Here is a 23113-nt window from a genome sequence, read left to right as displayed (position 1 = left end):
TTGATGATGGACAGAATAATGTCAGGACAGATGAATGAATCAGATTCAACAGATCTACTTAAGGAATGACGAACAGATGAATGGATGAAGGATCTATATATTTTTGGATGATAGATCGGCTGTCAGTTGATGAATTGATGAACCCAAGATGGATGGATGGATGGATAGATGGATGATAGTATCAGATATTGAATCACAAATGAATCGACAGATGGCTGGAGTAAGTTGGGATGGATTCATGGATCAAATGATGGAACGATGAACAGATGAATGGATGATTACTTGATAAGGGATGACACTGATTGTTGGGCCAAGGGGATTTTGGGGTGAATATAGTTATTCATTGATTTATTGAATTGCTGGAAAGTGGATGAATGAATTTCTGGATGATGGATGGATGTTGAATTGGAGCTTGGATGGATTCATGGGTCAATTGATGAATGAATGATTACTGTTTGGGGTAAACATGAATATCTGGATGACATATAGATGGATGATAAATGTATGAACCCCAGGATGGATGGATTTGATAGATGATAGATGGAGTTGTGGTAGGACAGATAGATGAATCAACAGAGGGCTGGGAGGAACGGATTGATGGATTTATGATTGGATGAATAAATCGATTTCTGGATGACAGGTAGAAAGTAGGACAAACTGAGGGATGACTCAAAGGGACTGATAGGGGAATGATGGCTTGAAGAATCGCAGGAGAGATGTATGGCTGGGAAATATATCCATATTGTGGTATCAGTCTATGTATCTTATAAAACAGTATGAGGGAACTTGTGTTTTCTTTTTAATGGTTGCATCCCAGTGAAGTATTGCTATTAGTACAGACTGAACTAGCTGATCCTTATTTGCCTTTAAGCCCCCACTCATTATTACTGACGATTATTTATCAAATAGCATATTGTGCACATTTTATGAAAGCACCAATTGTTAACCCGACAATATATTCCCAATATCGAGGCATTTGGTTAAAATAAAATAAAATGTGAGGTTTTTGATTTCCTCTTTATCGCCCAAAGCGTTTGACTGTCGAATGGATGGACGTATTATCGGATAGACTTTAGTTCCCAGGACTTTCTTAACGATATCTCATTGCAAAAGTGCCAAACAAGCAAGTCTGCCGTCAGTTGTTTAGTCTTGTGTTTGTGTCGCGGCACAAATATTCTGATGAATCTCAGCCTTTATGTGGCTTTCGACCGAGGCTCTGACTTTACCCGTTTCAAAGAAAATAATAGCGTCCCTTCCAGATGGTTGTACTTTTCAGTTCCACTGCGACCACACAAAACAGGAAGTCTAAATGTGCCTCTGTCACATTTCGGTTAACCCGTGGCCCATTCCCAAGGAAACTTAAGGCGTTAGCAACAAAAATAATTTGGTTGTTTGTTTATTTTTTTGCTGCGCTGTGTTTCTTCTATTTGTTACTTTGAAACAGTCATGAGAATAAGGTCGATGACGAATGGATTTATGTTTTGTTTTTGTCGCCTTATGTAAGATCTTTCCCATGTTTACTCTTGATATTCCAATGACACATTTGTTATTACTCATGTACAGAAACTATTCACAAATCCATCACAATTTCTTCCTCTTTCAGCTCTGTTTAGTGTGTTCTTACCCGGTTGTTGCAGAAGAGATTAAAATACCCACAGTGTTTTAAAACAACAGCAGATTTAAAGATCTAAAGATTAACATGCCTCTCCCTTTTCTCATGCCATCTTTGATTTTCCAAACGTTGCATTCGGGTCTCAGTGTGGGAGTCCTCCCTGCGGAGATTAAAGTACTCAAACAGAGGACATTAGTTTAATCATTAAATCCCTCCTGGTCTTTCAGTTTGATCCACACAGAGTTTGAAATATTAAAGAAATGAGAGAACAAAACAAAAGTGGAGGAGGAAAAACAGAAAGAGAGGAGGAGGGTGGAAACATGGTGTGCTTCAGGCGGGTTGGCATGGTCAGTCTCATCCTGACCTCTGTGACAGACCTCTCGCTGTCTGTCTTCCCCCTCCACCCTCAGGCTGTTCTGTCACACATTATTTCATCCTGTCACCTCGTGCACCATCACTTTCTCCCTCTCTCTCTGAACTCCATGTGCACTCCATATGTGTCTCCTTTTCAATCCAGTTTTTCTTCTGCTGGCTGTCTGCCTCTCCTGGTCTCCTGATGGGGAGCTTTTCACTTTCAAATGTTTATATCTGAAATCCGCTGTCAACAAGGACTGTTTGCAACATTGCAACAATTCCTAATGGCGTAAGAAACAACATTAGGTACCTGACGTTACTCGGTAGCATTGGATAACTGTACAAGAACTCCACAAAAAGCTGAAATGTAACGTCCTTGAAACATTGACATGGCTATATTACACATGGAGCAGAGAGAGCAAAATTAGCACTCATGCAAAGTCATGTTCCTGAGAAAGCTAATGGATATGGAGCTAGAAAATAATTATTGCATCATTGCCACATTTCATACTAGCATTAGCATGTGTTAGCAAACAGTCCTATTGCACATGGAGTGGATAGAGCAAATAGCATTCATAGGAGGTCATGTTGGTGAGAAAAATAACGTAAATGCACTACTACGTTCACGAGATAGTCCCTTAGTCTTGTCTGATAGCTTTGGTAGTGTACTATTGGTTCATCAGATGGTTTATTGTGATTACCTTTATCATGTTAGGCTGCTAGCAAAGTTAAGCTAGCAGTCAACAACCAAGCTATGTCGCTTAAAGGAATACATTTAGCGTTGTGTGCCTACTCTGAAAAATACTTCTTAGCATTTTGATTAAGCTGACTTCAAATTCCTTCATGGGCTCATGCAGGTCAGTTTTTAGGTGAGGGAGCCAAAGAAAAAGTGTTGTCGACATAGCTGAGTCCAAAATAACCTGCAGCCTTGCATTTTTCCTTTCATTTTATTTGAATAAGGTTGTATAATGTATCTATTAATGACTAGAATCTGTAGTTCCCACCTTTGAATAGGTCAGAGTAAGAATAGAGTTTGAACATCGGCTGCCTTTCTCCAGCTGACTCTTGTCTCTCGGCAGCAAATATTTGTGTAATGGAAGGAAGGGTGAACTTTGAATCCTGCTATTGTTTCTTTTACGCAACTCTACATTGTTTGGATTTGCTTTTCTAAACAATTATAAACTCAGACTCACACATATGGAACACACACACACACACACACACACACACACACACACACACACACACACACACACACACACACACACACACACACACACACACACACTCAATTAGAGTAAGAAATTGCTGTAAAGTAATCTGACCTATTCCCTGCTCATCAGTGAGGTGCATTTGAACAACACACACATACACACACACACACACACACACACACACACACACACACACACACACACACACACACACACACACACAGCAAGACTTTAATACCAAAATGAAAACACATGTCAGATTAGATCCTTAACGAGCAGATTAACGAGGAGAGAGTTTGTTGGGCGATGGGGCGGGGGGGGGGGCAGCTAGCTTTGTCACTCACACACACACACACACACACACACACACACGCACACACACACACACACGCACATCTGCAATGTAAGGATTCACAGGATGCACTCGCTGATACACTCCAGATGTTTCGAAAGCCACACACACACTCTTTTGCACGATAAGGGGGGCATCTGTTAGAGTAAACAGCTGGATTTAACGGTGACGATAAAGCTTGTTTTGACCATTTTTTTTTGGCTGTTATTTCGTATTAAAGCTCAACATGTTTACACCGTGAGCATTGGAGGTACGATGCGTATGGAAATGGGAGATAAGTAAACAGATTGAATACATTTGGAGGATTTATCCAACAAGGCCTTGGCGTTTCATTTGATAGGATGACATTTGGAAATGTCTACTCTTAAAAACCTCAGGCTTCATCTGTATTTTTTACGCATTCTTCAGAAACTTGAAGCATAACACTATACGTCATTAACTCTGCCCTGAAAATGCACCATTTTTTGGTATACACAAGTCTTAATCCCACATGAAAGCAAGGGAAATCCGTTATGCTTGGTGCATGGCATGTCCTAATGCTGCAGAACATTAAAAGAAGGAATAAGAAGTCTTAAAATGTTTCCTTTGGATGTTAAGTTTGCTTTATTTTTTATTTACCCAATTACAAAGTGACTTCTCTGACACCATGAAGTTATTAAACTTCAAGTATGTGAAGCACTTGGCTTCCACATTGGTGTGTACTCTGTGGGAATCTGTTTGAGATGTTTTTTGTTTTTTTTTGTCTGGAGCTACAGCAGCTTTCACACCTCAGCAAAGCACGGGGAGGGAAAACAGCCTCAGGTCTGTATAAACCTGTCCAATTGGCTGAGGTGTGAAAGTGTTCTCACATGAACTTTGCAGTGATTAAGTGAACTCTGTGTAAGAGGAATATGGATGGATGGATGGATGGATGGATTTGTTTACATTGTTAAAGCCAAGGGTAAAGTACTGATGGAGATAAGTTTAAATAAAGAGGTGAGCCCATGTTTGTGAAATAAAAATCAAATAGGTGATTCAAGGTAGGAAAAGATAAGGAGCAGTATTATAAAAATGAAGGGGAACAGAGAGAGACAGACAGACATTTTTCTAGACAAGCCTTGACCTACTTCTTTTGTCTGTGAAATAGAAAATGAGTGCCAAAAGTCCCAAGACACCATTACGAATTCTAGTAATCCCCCAAAATATAAATGACTGGGACTTCTTTCATTAGGGTTTGCAAAAATCTGGCTCCTTGTGAACTTTAAAGACCCGTGAAAATGCAATGTCACGCTCGGGACAGGTCAGCGCCGGGAACCAGAGGATCAGAGGTCGGTCAGGAGGCTAATCTGTGTTTTGACCATCTCCTGGAGGACGAGGCTTTGTCCTTTTCAGATATGCGCGACGAGACACTCCTCCCCCCCCCCCCCCATTGGAGCCAAAATAGCTGTTGATTAGCAGCATGGACAATAAAGTATTTTTGTCTTCCTGAGGAATGTGTTGTATCTGTCTGAGTAGAAACGCCCCAGGCTGACCTCCCATCGAGACATGTATGTAGAAGAAACACACATCTTGTGCACAGACGATAAACAGATTAAAAATGTGTGGGAGGCACGCACAGATAATATGCAGGCACAACTGAAATACAACATGAATTTAAATCCCAAATGTGGGACTGCTGACTGAAGGAAATACAAGAAACATCATCTGTTCTGGTATTATATAGCAACATCTTAGGATAGTTCACACTACAATGAGTGCAATGAGACTTTTAACCACCACTAGTAGTAGTATGCCATGGTTCTCGGCAGGAAACCGATGGACTGTCCACTCCAGGTAGGGAATGAAGCCTTACCCCAAGTGAAGGAGTTCAAGTATCTCGGGGTCTTGTTCTCGAGTGAGGGAACATTGGAGCGTGAGATGGGCCGGAGAATCGGAGCAGCGGGAGCGGTACTACAGTCGCTTTACCGCACCGTTGTGACGAAAAGAGAGCTGAGCCAGAAAGCAAAGCTCTCTGTCTACCGGGCCATCTTCGTTCCTACCCTCACCTATGGTCATGAAGGATGGGTCGTTGAAAGGAGCCAGTTGAGGTGGTTCGGGCACCTAGTGAGGATGCCACCTGGGCGTCTCCCTAGGGAGGTGTTCCAGGCACGTCCAGCTGGGAAGAGACCGAGGGGTAGACCTAGGACCAGGTTGAGGGGTTATATCTCTTCGCTGGCCTGGGAGCACCTTGGAATCCCCCAGTCAGAGCTGGCTGATGTGGCCAGGGAAAGACAAGTTTGGGGCTCTCTGCTGGAGCTGTTACCTCGGCGACCCTGACGGATAAGCAGGGGAAAGATGGATGGATGGATGGATAGTAGTAGTAGTGATGGTGTTTACATCATTTCTTAAACACAAAGTGATATTCAAGTCCATTAAAATGAAAGTTTTACATTTGGATCCTACATTCAAAGATAAAAACACTTTGAAACTAAGAGTATTTTATGAAAATGGTCACATTTTAGTAATAAATGACTTGAGTTTGCCGTTTGGTTGTGTAGAAAATGCATTTTAACTTTACATGTATTATGTTTTCCCAACTAAAATCCATAGGACAGTTACTACTAGATACAGCTGTCACATAAATGCAGAAAAGTACAATATTTCTCTGTGAAAATATAAAGTATAAGGACCTCCAAAACAGTGAATTGAATTAATAACTTACTATAAACCACACACATGCAAAAACTATAATATTTATGATGTTTCCATTACATTAGGTGTGCATTACAATAATAAAATGCAGTATTAGTTTAAGATATTAGAAATATAAAGTCTGTTTTTGAGTAATATCCTTTCATTGGGCTCAGTATTTGGTAGTCTTTCACTGGGAGACGCTTTAATTTAATTAATGAAAAACCTGGAAAAGATAAGGATATCTTGATTCCACATTTATTTTTGACTCTAATATGACATTGAAAAATGTTCCAAAAGCATTGCAATATCTAGGTCTGCTTGGTTGCATCACTCATGGTTTTAAAGTGTTAGCCCGGAGCGTTGATCCGCGACGAACAGAAGAGTCATTTTGGTGTTGTTGTCTTTCTCGTGACTGAAAAGCTAATTTAGCAAATGTGCTTATCGTCTTTTAACTCGGTTTATTCGTCGACTGCAACTCGTTAAGTCCCCGACACCAGCAGGCAATTCTGCTTAATAACATCATTCTCTAAAATGAAGGCCATTCCACAACGTCCAACTGTTTCCTCTCTTTATCTTTCTGTGCGCTTCGCTGTCTGTCTGTCAGCTAGAGACCCGTCTCTCTGCCAAAACGAAGCAATCCCTGCTGGGCTTTCTGTATGTGCTGTCTGAATACAGCTAGTTAATTAATGTCACATGTTTTTTTCGGGGGGCGGTGGGGGACCACAGAAGTGAATGTATAGCCAGCGCGGCCTCTCTGTGAAAGCTGATGAACTTGTCGAGGGTCCAACACATGTCAAAGTGCACTGGAAGTGACACGGTGTTTATTGCTTTGCCCCTAACTCACTTTACAGAGGTGCGGATTGAGTGTCGCTTGACAAAGGGCCTTTTTCCTCCCAAATCTCCCAGGTACACACAGAGGAGTTTCTCTGAATTCAGACTCGGATACGCCCTTCTGTTTTTGTTTAAAGTTAAGAGACTCCAACGGAGTGACATATTTTATTTCCTGGTTTAACTTATATAGCAAATAGCAAAATGAAGCAGCTATTTCTTTCTGTTTACATTCAACCAGATTCTAGTTTTCTAGTTATTTTTTCTAAAGCACTTTCAATTGCCTTGTGTTGAGATGTGCTGTGTCAATAAACTTGGCTTTTCTTTGATAAACCGACAAAGGTGAGCGGTCTTGACACTTCCTGTGTGCAGCTACTTTACCATGTGATGATAGCATAACTTTAAACTGTTGGATGGTTCACTGCAGGTCAAATAACACGAACAAAAACTAAAACAGTCATTAAGTAGCAACACATTATATCTAGGAGGTAAACATTTGTATTTGTTGTATTACTGCAGAATTTAAAACCTTTTTTTCGACTTAGCCATGACTCTGAGAGAACTCACCTCAGAATAAACATACATTAATGCGATTTATTTGGAGGGTTTGGAGTTGTTTACCATGCAATGGTTGCTGATGCTCACGTTTTTCACAAGCAGTTGCATGAACCAACAAAGAAGAGTATTGTATTAACGCTTCCTGTATGCATGTGATCAAAGGAAAAGATTCAAAAATGAACCTCACACTATAAATTCTTTGATTGGTAACCTACTTTATTAACTGGCCAAATAATATAAAAACAACGTGTGTATATATAGCAGATAAATAAGATAGAGGTAATAAAATACAGACAATAACAGAGCAGTTAAAATAAAGAGGATGTGATGACATGATAACAGTTCAGGAGTGGAGGATATTTAAGGGTATTTGACACAGTAATATGTGTTGAGTCCATGTTGGTATGAGAAGTCAGGAGTAAGATCCCCCTTATTTTCCCCAAAACACACAAAGTTGCACTACTACTTTGAACAAAAAATGACTTTGACTTTTGTTCTTTTCAACTTTTTCCCAAAATAAACCCCATTGAGTTTCAACCAAATCGCATTTCATCCTTCAAGCTCCGTACGAACGGTGTTCTGCTTCCCTCCTCTGTCAGATTAAGGCTTCCCTAAATGAGAACAAATTTCACCACCTCCTCCTCGTCTCCGTTTTAATTTCCCAGCAGGATTGTGCAGCCGTGGCTTTGTGTCTGCATGGCGGAGGTGAAGGATGAGGACATTTATACTTTGGCTGATTGGCCCAATTTATTTTTTGGGGGCACTGGACGGAGTTTCTGTGGCTCAGTTTTAATAGGAGTTGCTTGAAAATATTTTTGGGAAGTGTCCTGTAGATGCTGGGTATACCAAATTTGGTTTGGATGTGTTGGTTTGTATTGCTTTTGACAGTCATGGCCATGGTGGCACAAGTAGACATGATTATTTCTGAGTATGAATGTGCTTTTTAAGTATTTGAGAAAATGGCATCTTCTTTATGCAAACGTAATGCATGTGTGTGTGTTTTCCTGTTTCTATATCGTTGTGGGGATTTTGTTGTTCAAAGTGAGGATTTATGTATATATATACTGTATATATTCATATTTGGTTTATGGGTTGAATAGAGGTAATCCAAGAACTGGTTCATGGTGAAGACCCAGTGGGAGTGCAAAATTCAGGACACCAAATCTGACTCTTTGCTCGTCTCGGTGGGAGTGACAACCCTCGTCGTGCTGAAATTACATTTATATCTCACCTTAAAAAAATAAGTTTAAATGGATATGTAACGACACCGAGCCAATCATTCATTTTTAATTGAATTGGTTTTTAATGAACATAATGAGAACATGTTGTAAATTCATGTAAACACTCACAGCTTGTTGATACAGAACAAACGACTCAAGTTTTCACAGACAGTTCATCTCTTTTTTCCAACAGTTGTTGCTCTTACACTGCAAAACAAATGTTCTTGTTGCAGCTCAAACATAGACACTTACAGCTGTTAAAGATGGGGAAAGGTGGTTTGTTTGGTTAAATATTGCACCAGTGAGTTGAAGCACAATTCATTATAGTTTATTCACACTTTAAAAAAGTTCATAAATCTTTTGCTTCAAACCCTAATAGCACACAGGAAACTGCACCAAAGAAGAAAAGCAGACTCTTACTATAATCTGCAGAGTCATCACAACGTAACTGGGACAACAAACAGTCCATAAATAAACTCAAATTCAAAGAAACCAAGTTGCACAAGCGCAGCAGGAATTGCCTTTTCACACTCATTATGTAAATAAGCCTCTGGACAGTTTTTCCAGCCTTTACAATTGGATTTATTTGTGCAAAAAAGCACCTTATTTTTGTTTGTACCTGTTGTGGATATTAAAGCATATCTATATTAATCTGCCTAGTAACAAGATCTGACCCCTTCATTTCATTGTTTCCAAGCTTAATCCCACAAATATATCCTATACAACTTTTAGAAAGGCAGTTTAATTGTATAAGATATAAAGTGAATATTATCCAGTAGCATCCAGAGGATCTTAACTGTGGGAAAAGGATTGGAGTACAAAATGTTTATACAGCAGGAGATGATGTAGATTTTCTGGTTACACGGAGGAGGTGAGAAACCGGGAGGGATGGACTGATGGACTGGATGGATGTGTGTGTAATAGCTGGCAGGTGGTAGCGTAGTGTGTTATCTGCTCACACACTTGGATGCAGCACACACACATGTGCCATCTGCAGCCTTCAAGCAGAGCTCAGAACGACTGGTCTGACTGAACACTGAAACACAGAAACCGCTCGTGTTTTACAAAATCCCAACATTGTAGCCTACAGCTTGAGTGTGTGTGTGTGTGTGGCCTTGTATAACTCACATTGTGGGGACATAAATCTGGTTGCACACTGACATTTTGGGGACTTGCCTCCCTGTTGGAGACAAATAGCTGGTCCTGAAGGATGGGGTTAGACATGTAGTAGTGGTTAAAGGGAATTAATGTTAATCAGTGTATTGTCTTCCTGTGTGATACAAAAACTGAGGGTGTGTCTATTTCTCTCTAAGACGACTGTGACTGTGCGATCGTCTTTCAATCAGAAGGTTTGTGGATTCAATCCCAGACAACATGTCGGTAGATCCTTGGGCTTAACCCCCCATTACTCTCAATGGCATGGCTGTTGCCGTGTGTGTGTGAGTCGTAAAGGTTTGATAAAGCATTATATAAATGCAGTCCATTTAATATTCATAGAGGATAAATCTAGGCAGCAAGGGTATTGTTTTGAATTCAAAATATGGATAAATTCATAGCTTTTAAACTTTCATATTCAGATGGTCTTGATCCCACAAGATGCTGTCCTTTTACCTCAAAGAATGTCTATCAAATAGTTTTGATTCACTGCACTTCAAAAAGCCCGGTCTGATTGCAAAGCTAAAGCAAGAATCTTTGATGATGTAGATGTTCGTGCACATGCTCTTTGATTTGTAATTGGCAGTACCTGGATATGATTAATAAAGCAGCTTCGGGGATGTTATGATGCGCTGCTTTTTGGTGTAAAAGCTTTATCGGTTTGCATCATAAATAACAGGAAGTAACAAGATAAGGTCACGCTGAAATTGTTATTGACATGTTTCTTCATTTGCCGTTTCCTTTTTCCATAAGGTAAGACAACGTAACCTTACATTGAATAACCTAAGACGGGATTTTAGGTATTTATTGTATTGGTGGTAGCTTCAGGTGTCTGTCAGACCCTCAGTATCAATGAAAAAGAGCTTTATCTAAAGTGTACCCACGTGCAATCTCTGGCTAAGTTCCCCTCGCTGTCAGCAACAAGTGCAACAAGGTAACACCTTTTTTTTTTAGGCTGTTTTAAATCTCGTCTAAGTTAAAGAGGAAGCACATGAGGAATGTGAAAAAGATTCAATACCTACGTCCTGGCAACATGGTTTACGGAGGAATTGAAGAACCATTAAAGTCTGGAGAGAAAGTTGGAGAGCAGACAGTGTTTGCACAGACGGATCCAGATGAAGGGAAAGACAGACGTGGAGTAAATGAACGACAGAGGGAGGGAGGTGTGACTGCAGAAAACCCTGAGTCAAACATTGCTTTGCAGGAGGTGAATGTTAAACTTTCCCCTCTCTTAAATGCTTCTGTGATACCTTCCAGATGTGTGTGTGCGAGCATGTTAACGAGCCGGAGTGTGTGAGTGGAGCAGGGTGGGGGGTGGGGGGGTGTCTGCTTTTAGCTCAGTAGCTCGGGAAGGAATGCAGGGCTGTGTGAAAATTCCCCATCATCGTCTGGATATGATTTATTTACAGAGTGAATCTTCCACATCCCCGTTTATGTTACATTTGGTAACAGTGTCTGTGCCGATTGGTCAGTAAGCTTTGCAATTACTGTCCTACTACTACTTTTCTTCTAATCAATCGACAAAGAAATGGCTTTTAATGTTTACTTTTTATGATTTTTGAATGAAGAATTATTCCTTGAAGGGTTAAGTAGAGTAGAGAACTGAAACACATCTGAAAACAAGGTCCACATGTGCTGGAGTTTTCAACGGTACGACACAGTTTTCAATACCAAATGTTCAGTTAAAGGAACTAAAGCTTGTATAAACCTTAGAATATACAGTATATCCTGTTATATTGGCCATAAGAATACATTATTCGGTCAAGAGCATTGACAGATGTTCTTATACTTACCCCAGGTGTCAAAATGAAGGCCCAGATTCAATGGAAAATGGACTGTACTTATATGGCGCTTTACTAGGTCTTTACGACCTCAAAATGCTCTTTACATACTACGAGTCATTCACCCTTTGACACCTCATTCATGCAGAGCAGTACTATTTGCTCGAGGGAAGCTAACAGTCACACACACTCACACTCACACACACACACTCACACACACTCACACACACTCACAGCTCAGGGTTCAGCATCTTGCCCATCGTCATGGTGACTGCACGGTCTGGGATCCGAACCCAAACCGTTACCTCTCCTGTCAGACGTGACGGGGACATATCTGACGTTTCTGCATTTTCACCGACCCACTGTTTTTTTCTTCTAGTTTGTGTGTGAATCGACAGTATACTGGTGCACTTTGGGAGACATTATAGTGAGGAAATACAACTATAATTGAAGCTAAGCTGCAAATATCCCCTCCATCTCCGGTGGAATTTGCACCCTTGGGTAAAGAACATGATTAGATCCTATGTTCAAGGGGACTTTCCTCGCTAAAACACGCTTGTTCCTAGAAGTGCATTTGATAAATGTAATGATTTTTTTTGTTTGCCCCTTAGTGGTATAAAGTTCCTCCATTCACACGTTTCCCTTCCAGTTGCAGCAAAACTTCGAGACACAGCAATTATTTCACACCATCTCTTGACCTTCCCCTTGCCCTTCCAGCTACTGGTTGCTTATTAAGTTTGACATTTCCTCCTCTTCCCTCTCCGCTCTGTGCGTCACACGGTTAATAGCAGAAATGTTAATATAAACATCTGCTGTCGGGTGGGGGGGGAATTGCAATTGTTTTTGCCCTCGAGCAAGGCATTTGCCACGGACAGCTGCATTTGGAGGGACACAGTGAAGCCGGTGTGGTTAATGAGGGGACGGAGCGGAGGCTTCAGGGCTGCAGACTGAGAGGCTTTCCTTAACTAGAGTGCGAGGAGACAGACCCACTTCATTAAACGGCCTGTCTCAGTAAACACTGCCTGCCTGCAGGAGTAGCTGCAGTGAGTGAGTGAGTGAGTGTAGCCATCTGCATGCACACACACACACGCACAGTCCTTCTCTCTCTCCCTATTGCTCTGATTTTATGAGCCTGTGTAAGACATGGCGGGGATGGAGGGTTTTGACGCCACGAATAGAAAAAATGCCATCACCGACGGCGCTAAGTCTTTTACAAGTGAGCATTTAAGTCCATTTCTCACCGGGCATGTAACGCTTTCTCTGAACACACGGAGAGAAGATAGAAAAACAGATCTTTACACCTGCAGCTCAAATATATCTGGATTTCCACATCCGAACGTTGTTTATGCCCTGAGCTGTCAGCGCTGTGTAAACACTCTGCATGATCGACATGGGGGAATGAAACCAGTGTTTTGCAATTGTTCGTGTTTTGTTGTTGTTGTTGGGATGATATAGCTGCAGCAGTTATATTGCAGTTCATACCAGGATGTTTAGATGTTCCTAAATATTTGCCGGCTTGGGTTTTGAATTCGTATTGATTGATGGAGTTATAATCGTTCTGTGTTTGCCTCTTGCTTGAGTAAGATCCTTCTGGTTTTTTTTAAGGAAGTACAAGTCTCTTTCTCTTTTGTGCTGGCTCCTAAAGAAAGGGATGTCTTTGTGGTCTACAGTCCAATGTTTTAAGGCCTATAAATGACCAATATAAGTTGTTTCCACTATCACTACAATGCTTCAGAAGGGAGGAAGTGCACCAACCAGAAGGCCAGCAGGTGCATTGTGAAAAATGTACAGCTTTATAAGGTTTTACTAACACTTCTGTTATGTTTGGAGGCCAAAACAACATGGTTAACCTAAGGAAGAAGAGCATTTTATCAACTTAAATAAGTAGGTGTAGTAGGGTTCTACTTACCTATAACTATGAGGTTGATAAGGACTGATAATGTCCATTTATTGGGCTGATATCGATCAAAGCAGATGAATTACTAACCTGCCTGGTTAGTCAATAGAGACTCTTTATTGCATTGCATTGCTCTCTATTTCTTTCTTTATATTTTCTTTATTTAGTCTTTATTTAATCAGGCAGTCATTTGTGCTAGAGATTTCCTGCAGCTCTGTCTCCAGTCGACCTGTTGTCCATCATTTACAAAGGTACACACCAGTAAATCAAGATGTCTTTGAGAGAATCCAGGGAGGAAAAAACAAATTTCCCACGTCAAACTCATGAAGAGGCTCTTTGAAATAACTGGCTCCTCACAAGCTTTCCATCTGCACGCTAATGCTGCGAGACGTGAGGAGGATCTTCAGTCAGCAGCTGAATTCCTCCCGTCTGAGACATGCTGAAAAAGTTTCTCACCGTGTCTGAAAATTACAGGTGTTATTTTCCCCTTCTCTTGTTCAGCTGAAGGAAAAGTGTTTAACTCGGCACGGTTATTTGTCTGGCTGTGTCAGGAGGCCTCTTTTTTTTTCTGGGAGGGAAGGGTCTCATTAGACATGCATTCCTCACATTCCTACCTGAGAGCTTTTACTGCTGATCAGCAAGACTGGAGGAATATGTTGACACTCTACCCAGCTCCCTGTTTTCATGTGAGAGAGGTTAAAGGTCAATTTAAACACAGACCCCAAAGCTGGTATGGATTTGCTGTCTTGTGCATGGAAACCACTAGCTAATACGGGCACTCTGCGTTGTATTTCTTTACCCTCTTCAGCTTTCGATTCCTGCGAGGCGAAGTTGTTTCCACAGCTGTCTGCAAGAGGAAGAAGCTTGTTATATCACACATAATATGCTTTATTTGTATAGCACTAGGAAAAAAGTCTTAAGGTGCCTCTGAGGCAGTATGGCAATAATAAAAGATGAATGTCTGAGCACAAAAAGGGTTAGAAAATATCTTATATGCTCAGTCAACACCTAAAACCAGTCATTTAAAGACTTGAAAGAGACATATTGTGCTCATTTTCTGGTTCATATTTGTATGTGTTCCTCTACAGGGACATGTCTCCATGCTTTAATGTTCAAAAGGCTCTTTATCCCTGGAGGGAACACAGGGATTTTAGCCTTTGTAGACCCTTTACATGCACAAAAAACTATGTAACACAGCATGATGAAGTATCGTGCCCAGGATCGATGGTCGGCACAGATTATCTGTTCAATCTTCAGTCTTATCTTCCGTTCTGATGATATCAATCGTGTCTGATGTGTGACCCGGTACTTAAAGTCCTGAACACACTCTGTAGTTTGAAGGGCAAACACACAAGCAACAAGCAACAATAAGTTGTCAAATGAAGAAGTCTAGACAACAAACAAACAATGAGATGCACCTTCAGACGTACTGTAGTGTCAGTCACAGTTTTACAAGTTGTTTTTAGTTATACATCGTATTTTGCTTTTGGTGCAAACCAGAAGCCAAGATTCCCCAGGTGGTGCATGACAAATCTGAGGGTTGTAACAAAGACACAAAGAAATAAAAGATATTAATTGTTTGCCAAAACAGTTTAATTTCAAGGTCCATTTGGCTGCTTTTCCATAGTTCAACTGTGTTTTCAAGGCCAAGAATAAACATTGAATCTTTTCAAATATCAAAATATCAAAGGGAAACCATTGACCTACATCAAAAATGAGTCTTCAGAGGCGATCTGCAACACAGCTGTTTGCTAAGGCATGTGTCTAGGAACAGTCTGGCCGCTGTATAACCTCCATTTAGTCATGGATTCACCTCAAATCTCAGCATGTGAATCCTTGACAGTCTGAGATTCAATCAGCTGAGAGCGATGTCTGTGGGAGATGTTTATCCAGATACACACATGCAATACTTATGAAGACGTGAACACACACTTTCATGTCAGTTGCACACTTAAAAATGCACTCAGACTTATGTGAACACAAACTCATCAAGTATGCATGCACATAAGTTGCAAACAGCATGCACGACACTCGGCACACACACACTTGAGATGCTGTGAAGTGGACAGTGGGTCGGCTGGTAAAGGATGAGGCGCTGCAGCGGTGGTGGGAGGTCCGCACAGCCAGCAGAGACCAATGGAGTCTCTCGGTGGGACCCTCACATACTTCCATCTTCATATTTCTGTTACGGCTTCTCTTTTACTCTCATACTCTCTCACTCCAAAGAGCAGCCTCTTTCAAATATCCGTTATCTTTTCTTATTCCCCACGTATTGTCGAGACAGAGCTTTGTTATTGGCCCATGCACGACAGGTCAATTCTTACTCCATTCAAGACTCAAAGATTCAGAGGCTTTGTTGTCATATTTACAAAAGCTACAGCGTTGTTTTAGCATAGCAACATCCAATAACCTTAAGCTATAATAAGAAATAGTGCAAGATCAGAGGGTGCAAGTGACACAATGTGCAGGTAGATGCAGAAATAAGTCAACAATAAACATGTAAAACAGCATAGAACCACAGAATGTAAAATCTAATACTGCACAGGGGGATAACACGATGCTCTTGTGATGTAGTCCAGTGGATTAATGGAGTAATATGTGTGAAAAATATGATTTTTTTCTAAATGTGCATGCTTTTTGGAGACTAACACTGTAACATTTGCATGTTTCTTACTCTCTGATCTTTGAGATTAGATGTTTCCGTTCCTCTTACATTAAATAATTCACCATACAGCTGCTGCATCGGACCCTTTTTCTTGGCCCGATTTTACTGCAGCGTCATGGAAATTAGAGATGTCCAGTCAACAGTGATGATGCAGAAACGAATATGGTTTTGCAATTATCATCATTATTATTGATGCACCTACATCCTTTACCATGCAGCTGCTGGATTTAACTATTTGCTTCAATGGGAAATGAAGACAAAACCTTGCAAACGCCACAAATCAGCCGAAAAAAGGAAGCACACTGTCCAAAACATGTTGAGAAGAACACCTACGATAGCTTTAGTTGTGGTTTCACAGTTTGGGTTCGTCTTTTTCTGCCTCTGCACGTAAACAGTTTTTAATATGCTGTTTTTTAAACGAGAGAGATAACACCAACAAGTCAAAGTGCTTATTAAACTTCCTATAATGCATCTTGATAGTGTCTTTTAATGGGTCCTCCACAACTTTCCTGTAAAACATATGCAGTAAATTGACTTTTCTCGTGTAAAATCAGAGAAGCAACCCCATTAAATTGAACCGATTTTCAACGGGTATATCAGACACAATAATTGCTCATGCATGTGCCTCACAGCTGGGTGCATTCAGGCAAAAACGCACATGAGGAACAAACACTGGTGCCAAATTACCCACTGGGGCTCACTAATGTTTGAATAATTATGAGCTTCTATTCATCCAAGGATCATGCTGTCAGTATTTTTTAGCTGCAATCTTACCTTACATCTCCTCTTTCCTCCTCCAGGTACGACTTTGTGGAGGTGTACAACGGCGGGGACGAGCTTTCGCCCATGTTGGGAAAGTTTTGCGGGAAGATCGCACCGTCTCCGATCATCTCCAGCGGCAGCCAGCTGCTCATCAAGTTCGTCTCCGACTACGAGACACACGGAGCGGGATTCTCCGTGCGCTACGAGGTCTTCAAGACAGGTAGCGTGGAGGTTTCAGAACACAAACTGCTGATGCGGTGTCGCTGCGGCTGCACTCGCTCTGCAGTTTTCTACACACTACGCTTGATGTGATGAATCGCCTCTTGGAAAGAAACCAATTTAAATTCAATTGTAGTTTAGCCAGGGCTCCACAGGTTTTGTTCTGCAGCGTTTGGATCGATGGTATGCATCACCCTGCTACTCGCTAATAGAAAAATAATCAGAAGTAAATACTCCTTTTACATATTTCAGAAGGCAGGCGTGCTGCAGAACAACAAGGGATGATACCAGACACATTTACTGGAGATTCTTATCAATCAGAAGTCAAACAATCTGATAAAAATATGATATTATTAATAATAAATAACCAAGGACACCATATAATGCATATAAGAATAACTCAGCCGGGAAAAGAGACGTTATTTCAGAAGAAAGAGCTGGGTTTTTGAAAGGTTTTGGCGCCATAAAAGTGAAGTTATCACTAAAAACATGTTTGACATGGCAGGGAAAACTGTTATAGAGGCTGTAAACAAACCCCACTGCTTAAAAACACGTGTTCCTTAAAAAGAACAAAGGCTAAAAATGTCAAATGATTCATGCTTATGAGACCCTTGCAGGTGAAAACAACCACCATGCATGTTATGAAATGAGACCGATCACACAGTCTATGAAAAACCTCATCATCCTTTATACCACATGTGTTTTGCACACAACAAAGCATCGTGTTTATTTATCAGAAGAGCATCTTAAAATAGCCTTTTCTTCGAATGTAGTGTGTTGTTTAAGTTGCCCATACACCCAGAGCCCTGGCACACTGACCTCTGATCCTGCAATCAGATAAACTCAAAACCCCAGAATGCCGCAGGAGGAACAGCGAGTCCCAGCGGGGGCAGGATGCAAGCAGGATAGAGCGACATAAACAGGGGAAGGACCCTCGCTCCCGTGTCCTACATTTGTGTTTGCGCTCCCCTCTCGGGTCCATTTGATTATCTGCCAGAAAGGCGAGTCTGCTGGGGCCACTTCAGTTCCCACAGATGGGGGCCGGAGATAAATCAAATAAAAAGGGGACATGCGATTACGTGAGACTCCTGTCCTGTATCTATTTATTTTGTATTATTGTTTGCACCCCTGAGAGCCATAACTATTCTCAGAATCACAGGATCCAGGAATAACTCTCCCCACGTGGACTTGTGTTGAAAGATGAAAAATGGATCGCTGAGCTTTTGGTGTGTGTAAATGAGGACTAAGGCGGTGATATGAACAGAGTGAGGGGCCTTACTCGCACTAGAGCTGCTCAAAAGACTACAAAGAATGGCTCTTCTTCTAAAAACAACTTTCAAATATAATTTCAGGGTGAAAAATGGAGCCGTGAGTGACAAGGTGTTATTAGAAAGTGAGTGTAATAAATCTCTAAAAGTAGGTCACAGCCTGAACATTCTCCCGGTGGGATTTTTAAAGATATAGCTTCCACATGTAGAGGATAGAGCTTTGATAGCGGATATAATGATCACATCGGGTGTAAAGTCGGGGGTCACAGTGTCATTTACTTTCAGAAAAATGTCCGACCAAGCTGGTCAAAGTTTTATGGAAAAAAGGGACGAGTCATCATGATATGCTAATGGCATTCAGAGGGTCAGTTCTTTCATTTCCTCTCGCGGTGTTTCAAGAGAAGATTATACGTCAAAACTCGGGAAAAGCAAACCAAATATAAAAGTCACGTGAGAAAGACTTTCATTTTAGTAATTCACCCCGGCTCTAAGTCGATCAACTCAATGACTTTCTTGTATTTAAGAAGGGAGGAAAGGTGGTTTGTGCCGGATGTCCCACGATGCACTTGCGATGATTCTCTCTGACCAATCAGAACTCTGATGTGTTTGTGTGTCAGCTTTTAGTCCTGCCTAGCGCGTGAAAATGACTACCATACAGTTCCTATGTACAGTGGAAATGCACGTATGGTTAGGAAAGACATAATAATGGCGTGAATTTTGTTTCTAAAAAGACTGGATATCTTAAAAAGGACAGGAGTGGAGGAAAGGAGACTGGATTTGGGTTTTGACCTCCTTTAAAAATGGGTTTTACTCAACTTGACGTGCTCTAGGAAAAAGAGGGCTTGGGACTTGTTTGACTCTTGGACCAAATGACTAAAGTCACATGTCTCGAAAGAGGTGTAAACATGTTGTGTGTGTGTGTGTGTGTGTGTGTGTGTGTGTGTGTGTGTGTGTGTGTGTGTGTGTGTGTGTGTGTGTGTGTGTGTGTGTGTGTGTGTGTGTGTGTGTGTGTGTGTGTGTGTGTGTGTGTGTGTGTGTGTGTGTGTGTGTGTGTGTGTGTGTGTGTGTGTGTGTGTGTGTGTGTGTGTGTGTGTGTGTGTGTTGCGTCTGTCCCTTCTGGTGTTTATCAGAGAAACAGAGCGAATGTCTTCCTGTTGTTGAGCACGCCCTTCTGCTATCTGCTGTTCACCGACTACTGTTATAGGATGCACCCTGACAGAGTGTGTGTGTGTGTGTGTGTGTGTGTGTGTGTGTGTGTGTGTGTGTGTGTGTGTGTGTGTGTGTGTGTGTGTGTGTGTGTGTGTGTGTGGCAGACAGGTGCGTGGGACCCCAGGCTCATTTAGCTAATGGTCTGTTTGTCCTTGGAGGCAACAGTGTGACCCGCAGATGAGATGGATGCTCTGGCACAGAAGAGGGGTTTCGAAACTAGGACAGTGTGTGTGTGTGTGTGTGTGTGTGTGTGTGTGTGTGTGTGTGTGTGTGTGTGTGTGTGTGTGTGTGTTGGCCTCAATATGGGTCCTCTACACTCTAACAACTTTTAAAAAAGCACTTGTACTCGCTCAGGTAATCCCCCTGCCTTACTCCTCACCACATTTAAAATCCATTAAAGGCAGAGCAGCATATTGAAGCTGCTGCTCTGCGTACACACACACACACACACACACACACACACACACACACACACACACACACACACACACTAACATTTTTTATCGTCTTTTTAAAGTTTGCATGTATAACAAGACAATGAAACACTTAATACATAATAATAATAAAGAGATTTTAATGGTGAAGGGAGAAAAAGTGCAGACTTACCTCGACTTGACATCTGTCATAAGGTTGGACAAACACCAGCACAGCCATAGCTGGTAAATCTCCGGACTAATCAGAGTTGGTCTGTACAGCTCTGGCACATCCGTCTCTTGTAAACGAACGTAACCACAGCGGTGACTCCACCCTCTGCTGACCACACGGCACATATCATTTGTGAAAGATGAGCATCCTGGATCTATATTTGCACCAGCTCTCTGGTTCATTGCAGGTTTTTAAACCGAAAACACATGTCTCAGCGGTTCAGTCCACGGAGGAAGGATGGATGATATTTCTACTTTGAGCCGCGGCTGATTGAAGGGTCGCTGATGAAAGAGATGAAAGAAAGGAAGACGGATGGACAGAGAGCGAGAGATGAGAGCGTCTTTGTTTTGGAGAAAATACACACCAGTTAGGGACGTGACACAATTAGAGACAATTTCCAATTTGTAAACACATAGGGTATGTACAGGGGCCCAGGACACTTCCATGAGCAGAAACCAATGCACAAACTGTCACTCAAATGTAAGTTGTATTGGCTTATTTTATGGCAGGATTCCTTCCAATATTATTGCAGATCTGCTGTATGCTAGCTAGCCCACCTTTATAATCCCTGACCTTCAACAAGCGTGCGCCACTTTTAAGTGTCCCCTTTTCCGTTGTGTTTTGAGCTTCTTGCAGCTTTTCCTTTACGCATCTCTTTTAATAACGGTTCACGTGTTCCCTCCAGTTGGGGATTGTTTTCTAAATGCTGTGCACGTGTTGTCAAGTTTGTGAAGATGTTGCTTCGTTTTGGCACACTAATTTGGTTTACCTGATATTTTTTGGGAGCAACTTTGTCTTTTTGAGACATTTAAACACTAAGAATGTTCTTTGTGTCACCAAGAAAGCAAATATTTGGGGCTTTGGTGCAGATTTATTACAGATCAAATTAACTTTTGTAGACAAGTTAGCCACTGGCAAAGGATGCTAGGATTTTATGAAAAAATCTTTACTTTTATGAGTCTATATTTATGAGTTATGCTCTTGGTCCTCAGGCTGTGAGTGGTTTACAATGTTGTTAGTGCAGCGGTTTGTATGAAGCCAGCCATTTGTTCCACTCACTTCTTCAATGCTTGTCTGCAGATGAAAAGGTTCTCTGTTGCTCCCATCCACAACATTTTGAAAAGAGTCAGCTGGTGAGAGGCACAAAAAAGCAACTTACAGTGGCCCATGAGGTTCAATTCTCAGATCGCTGCTTTATAGCACAGAAAATGTGTTATTGGTTCAAATTTTCAAGGATTTTTCTGCCCTGAAATCACATTCATTTGTGACCTTGATACATGCAGCAGCATAGATTTCTCATGAGGAGTAGATTGACTCAACCCATCTGTACATTTGACACACACACATTCTCACACACACACACACACACACACACACACACACACACACACACACACACACACACACATTGGAAAGTGTGCCAGCTGAGCAGGATCGAAGCCTGCCTCATCTCCTCCGCATCATTCATCATGTCGCTCTTTTAATGACACCACCTGTGTCAACAGCGAGGGGTCCACTTCGAGTGTGTGTGTATGTGGATTCATATTTACAGGCATGCTCAGATAACATGCAGGTCACATCTGGCCTGGCAACATAAGAGCTTCACACACACACACACACACACACACACACATCTCGTGCCTGTAAGGGATGCTTGACCCTTGTGTCTTTCACCCACAGAGATCAGTCTCCGTCTCGTAAACCTCGCTCTTGTCACTTTACGACGACAGAGGTGTGAACTGCCAGCCGAGAGGTGACTGATGCGAGCCGGCAGAGAGATTTCACATCAACTGCGTGGATGTGACTGTGGAGAAAACACAAAAAACGACAATGACAAAACAGCTGCTTCTCTGTTTGTAGGAGGGGATTTGTTGATTTTATTTTGAAAGGGCTTTACAAAATCATCTTCCAGGAGCATGGGTGTTCTGCAACTACATTTGCTCTTGTGTTTTGTGTTAGTGTTGTCAGGGAAAGACATTAAGTGTCTCTTGCGTAACGCTCTCTGTGCTCGTGTTACATCAAGATCAAAGTCCCCAAAGTGCCAACAGGGTCTCAGGAGAACACAAGCTACATGGCAACCCTGCAAACATGCACGCTTCAAAACACTGTCTGACTTTTTTGCAGATTCATGCATGAAAATCTCCAACCATGAAGATCAGTACATTAACTTGTCTTATGTCCAAATGTGTTTAACGTTAGAGCAAGAAAACCAAATCAGGCAAAAATATTCCCCTTCAGAATGAAAGTTTCTACTCATTCAACATCCGATCATGATTTAGCACAGCGACCTCACACCGTTAGGAAACAATGGTGAGAAACTGAGATATGTAAGCACAACACAGCTGAGGATTTTATCACCTGAAGGTGTTACGTGCTAAATGCATGAATGGATGTGAGAAATGAAACATCATTGTCTGAAATGTGCAAAAAAACAACAACAGAGGATAATGTTTGTGGGGATTTTCTGTTGATTAAATCAGCAATTTGAATTTATAAATGTCTTTCCGTAATCTCAGTCAGAAATGGTGGGGACTTATAAGGATGACCTGTTTCAAATGCACGTTGGCCTTTAAAGATAAAGCTGTAGTACTTAAAGAGGACATATGCTTTAATGTTCAAAAAGCTCTTTACGTTTCTCATACTGCCTGTGCTGCAGCTCCTCTTTCCACCCTCTGTCTGAAACCAGAGACCAGTCTGCTCTGATTGGTTAGCTGGGTGGGCT

At 41.5% G+C, this 23113-nt stretch overlaps 1 protein-coding gene across 2 annotated transcripts in view; it reads left to right on the top strand.

Annotated features, from left to right (window-relative positions):
• The window catches only part of LOC134866221 (neuropilin-1a-like), a 72388-nt gene that overhangs the window by 7973 nt on the left and 41302 nt on the right, over window positions 1-23113 (top strand). For both annotated transcript variants that reach the window (XM_063886256.1, XM_063886255.1), the window contains one exon: window positions 17089-17270. In XM_063886256.1, coding sequence (XP_063742326.1) covers window positions 17089-17270 — 182 coding nt within the window. The remainder of the gene's footprint in view (window positions 1-17088; window positions 17271-23113) is intronic.

This window comes from Eleginops maclovinus, chromosome 6, assembly GCF_036324505.1.
Source record: "Eleginops maclovinus isolate JMC-PN-2008 ecotype Puerto Natales chromosome 6, JC_Emac_rtc_rv5, whole genome shotgun sequence".
NCBI classification, from domain to species: domain Eukaryota; kingdom Metazoa; phylum Chordata; class Actinopteri; order Perciformes; family Eleginopidae; genus Eleginops; species Eleginops maclovinus.
Note: the sequence above shows the minus strand (reverse complement) of the source record. Positions and strands in the feature narration are given on the sequence as shown.